The sequence below is a fragment of the Oncorhynchus kisutch genome, linkage group LG23, assembly GCF_002021735.2.
Source record: "Oncorhynchus kisutch isolate 150728-3 linkage group LG23, Okis_V2, whole genome shotgun sequence".
In the NCBI taxonomy this organism is placed as follows: domain Eukaryota; kingdom Metazoa; phylum Chordata; class Actinopteri; order Salmoniformes; family Salmonidae; genus Oncorhynchus; species Oncorhynchus kisutch.
Genome location: NC_034196.2, coordinates 9,565,549 through 9,568,726, shown reverse-complemented (window position 1 = coordinate 9,568,726; position 3,178 = coordinate 9,565,549). Strand labels below are relative to the sequence as shown.

The following is a 3,178-nucleotide window of genomic DNA, read 5'->3' as shown; positions in this document are numbered from 1 at the left end:
GAGTCGCCGATTGGTCAGAACTTGCATACCTTGTGAACCGGGATGGAGACGAGTCAGCGCTATCTAGATTCCTTGAGACTGCCTACGCCGAACTCGGTCCTCGTGACACTAAGGATTGCACGTTTTGTTTTTTGCCCAACCACTACACAGTTGCAAACTTTGATCATTTGAAGCATCTGTATATTGTTAGGGGAAAAAAACTAAACGTGCACCGGGTTTGGAAAACGCTGCCCTAACCTTAACCCTTACCATTTATTTTAAATATCAACTGCAAATGGGGGGTATGGACGTCCGATGGAGAAGGGACGATTAATACATTTTGGTATTTGTGATCAATAATATGTCTTATGTGTTATATCTATATACATATCTCTTACATATCTCTGGTTCGAATAATAAAAATATCAAGGTTTCCAGAGGTTTCTCTGGGCAAGAACTATCCCAAATAGCAGTACAGGTAGACAGTACGTTTCTAAACCAATGTCACTTATATTATTGGTAATACAATCATTACATTTCCATAACCAAAACCTGTATATGGGTTTTGCTCTAAAGAACCAGGATGTCACCAGCCAAGTCCTCACTTTCAACAAGCATCATCACAGGCACACCTAATTCCATCTCTTACCACTATGGCAAGCTTGATCAAATTCTTATTTGATAGTGTATAAAGTTGATCACACTATAAATATCATGGTTGAGGGTTCAGTTTTGTTCACGAAGGCAGGAGCAAAGTCCAGGCCGGCAGTAATATCCCTGTTAATAACCATTAAAATGAGACAAGAGAGCAAAACTTGTTTTATTGAAAAGAATTTACTGAGAAAAAACAGATGCATCTGCAAAAAGTGTTTTAAAAAGACAATACCTGTTTCAATAGTAAGAGAGTTCATGCTTTCAGACTGACACTTCATTTACATAGGTCTTCTCACATGTCTGTTCAGCAATTTAATAAAAATATGATATGTTTTTTATTTGTGTACTGTTTGCTTTTTAATATATAATACTGATGACAAAACACTGGATTTAATTTACAAAATAAAATAATATAACAGTTACAATCCTTTATAATAACAGTTAACAATAATTATATTCAAATAAATCATACATTTTATTGTTTTAGATAGAAAGTAAAAACACAATTTTTGTATTTTCAGTCATCGTAACAGTCTCCGAGCCTGAGACAGAGTCTGCCTGTATAAGGTGTCTTTACAGTGTAGAAGGAGACATGAGGACTACATGCTCTGTTGTCAGTGAGGAACCATAGGCACCATAACCCAGGGTTATTATTACAGACCAATCTGACCCTCTGTCCTTCAGTGACTACATGCACTCTTCTCCTCTATGATCTAGCACTGATCTGTCCTCCCCACTAGGGGGCAGTCAGTCACCGCAAAGTGCAAATCGGAACTTCAGTTTTGGTGGTCCCCAGTGGACCTGGGGACCCCAGTGGACTCTTGCTAACGTAATGTTCAGTCCCTTTCATAGCTCGCAGCCCAGCTAGTAAAACCCACCAGAAGAGCCTTTAGAGTCAGGAGCAGATATCTAACCATATCTAACCACGAAGAGTCTCTAACCCACGGCTCTCCAACCCTGTTCCTGGAGAGCTACCGTCCTGTTGGTTGTCGCTCCAACCCTAATCTAGCGCACCCGATTCTAATAATTAGCTGGTTGATGAGCTGAATTGGGTAAGTTACAACTGGGGTTGCATTAAAAGCCTACCGGAGGCTCTTCAGGAACAGGGTTGGTGAGCCCTGCTCTATCCCCTCTCAGCATTTAGAGGAGGGGAAGAACTTCCCAGGCGAGGGGAACTTGAAGCCATTCCCAGAGGGCAGTCTGACAGGGTGTGGGGGTGCTCCAGGACTACCTCCCCTGGAGGAGTCAGTAGCAGTCTGAGGAGGAGGCGCCACTGGTGGTTTTGAACCCAGCATTCGATGTCCGTTAAGCGGGTTGATGGGGCTCTGGGGCCCCTCAGCGTCCTGGTTCTTGTTGTTGGACCCATGTCTTGGAGAGAGGTGGAGAAGCCCCAGGACATCTTTCTGGACCGTGCTCATCTTCTTCCCCCCATCTCGGAGCACTCTGCCTGGGCCGGGAACCTCCTGCCTCTGGGTGGCATTGGACCAGAAGGTTTTCAGGTTGTGGATGGCCTGGACCCTCTCGTCCACCAGGCCTGCCTGTTTCAACCGGCGCAGGCCAGGGGTTTCAGCCAGGCTGGAGCGGGACGCGGTAGAGCCTGTAGAGGAGTAGGATAGGGCAGGGGAGGGGGCCAGGGAGAGGGCTGGGGAGGGGGCCAGGGAGAGGGCTGGGGAGGCGGCCAGGGACAGGAGGCTGCCGGCTGGAGAAGGGTGGCCTGAGCTGGGGGAGATGGAGATGCTATTGGGGGAGTGTGAGATGTGCGGGGTGTAAGGGGAGCTGGGGTATTTAAGTCTGAGCTGCGCATGGATGTGGGGGTCTGGGGTTCTGGAGGGTGAGGGGTGGGGGTGAGAGAAAGAGAGGGAGGAAGAGAGGGAGGATAGGGCCGGGCTGTTGTAGCCGGAGCTGATCTTCTGTAAGGACGAGCAACGAGAGGGGGGTTTGGGCCTGGTGGAGAGGAGAGGGGTGGAGATGGGTGAGAGAGTGGCAGGGAGGGGTGAGAGAGTGGCAGGGAGGGGTGAGAGAGGGCTGGAGAGGGAGAGAGGTGAAGCCCGGGCCTGTAGGCTGGCTCTACTACTGGGTCTGCTGAAAGCGCTGGATTCAGACGAACGGAAGCCCAAACCACCTCCAGTGGGGTTCAGGGGGGCTAAGGTGGAGGAGGGTGTACATTCTTGTCCTCTTAGCCCCTTCTCCCCTCCCCCATTGCCTGCCCTTCCTGTCCTCCCCCTCTGGAGGCTCTCCAAAGCCTGCATGTGGCTCTGGGTCTCTTCCAGGATCCTGGTGGCCAGCTCCTGGGGGTCCAGAGGGGTGAAGGGTGGCTTGTCTTCCTGGGACTTGACGGTGCTGTCTGTCTCTGTACTGGACTGGTCAGACTCCGAGAGGACCGCCTCTGTACTGACCACCTGACCTTCAGACAAGCTCTGAGAGCTGGGGAGGAGAGGAGGGAGAGAGATGTTTAATTTGATGTGACAAGTTGGTGAAGTTGCGAACAGTTAAAGCAAACAAGTGTCTTTTTTAGCCTAGTAAGAAAAAAAAAGCAACAGCTTAC

General features: G+C 48.9%; 1 protein-coding gene across 2 annotated transcripts in view; it reads right to left on the bottom strand.

Annotated features, from left to right (window-relative positions):
* Nucleotides 1-785: 785 nt before the first annotated feature.
* Nucleotides 786-3,178, bottom strand: part of LOC109868481 (tetratricopeptide repeat protein 28) — a 101,100-nt gene continuing 98,707 nt past the window's right edge. For both annotated transcript variants that reach the window (XM_020458075.2, XM_031802767.1), the window contains one exon: nt 786-3,057. In XM_020458075.2, coding sequence (XP_020313664.1) covers nt 1,767-3,057 — 1,291 coding nt within the window. In that variant the 3' untranslated portion in view covers nt 786-1,766. The remainder of the gene's footprint in view (nt 3,058-3,178) is intronic.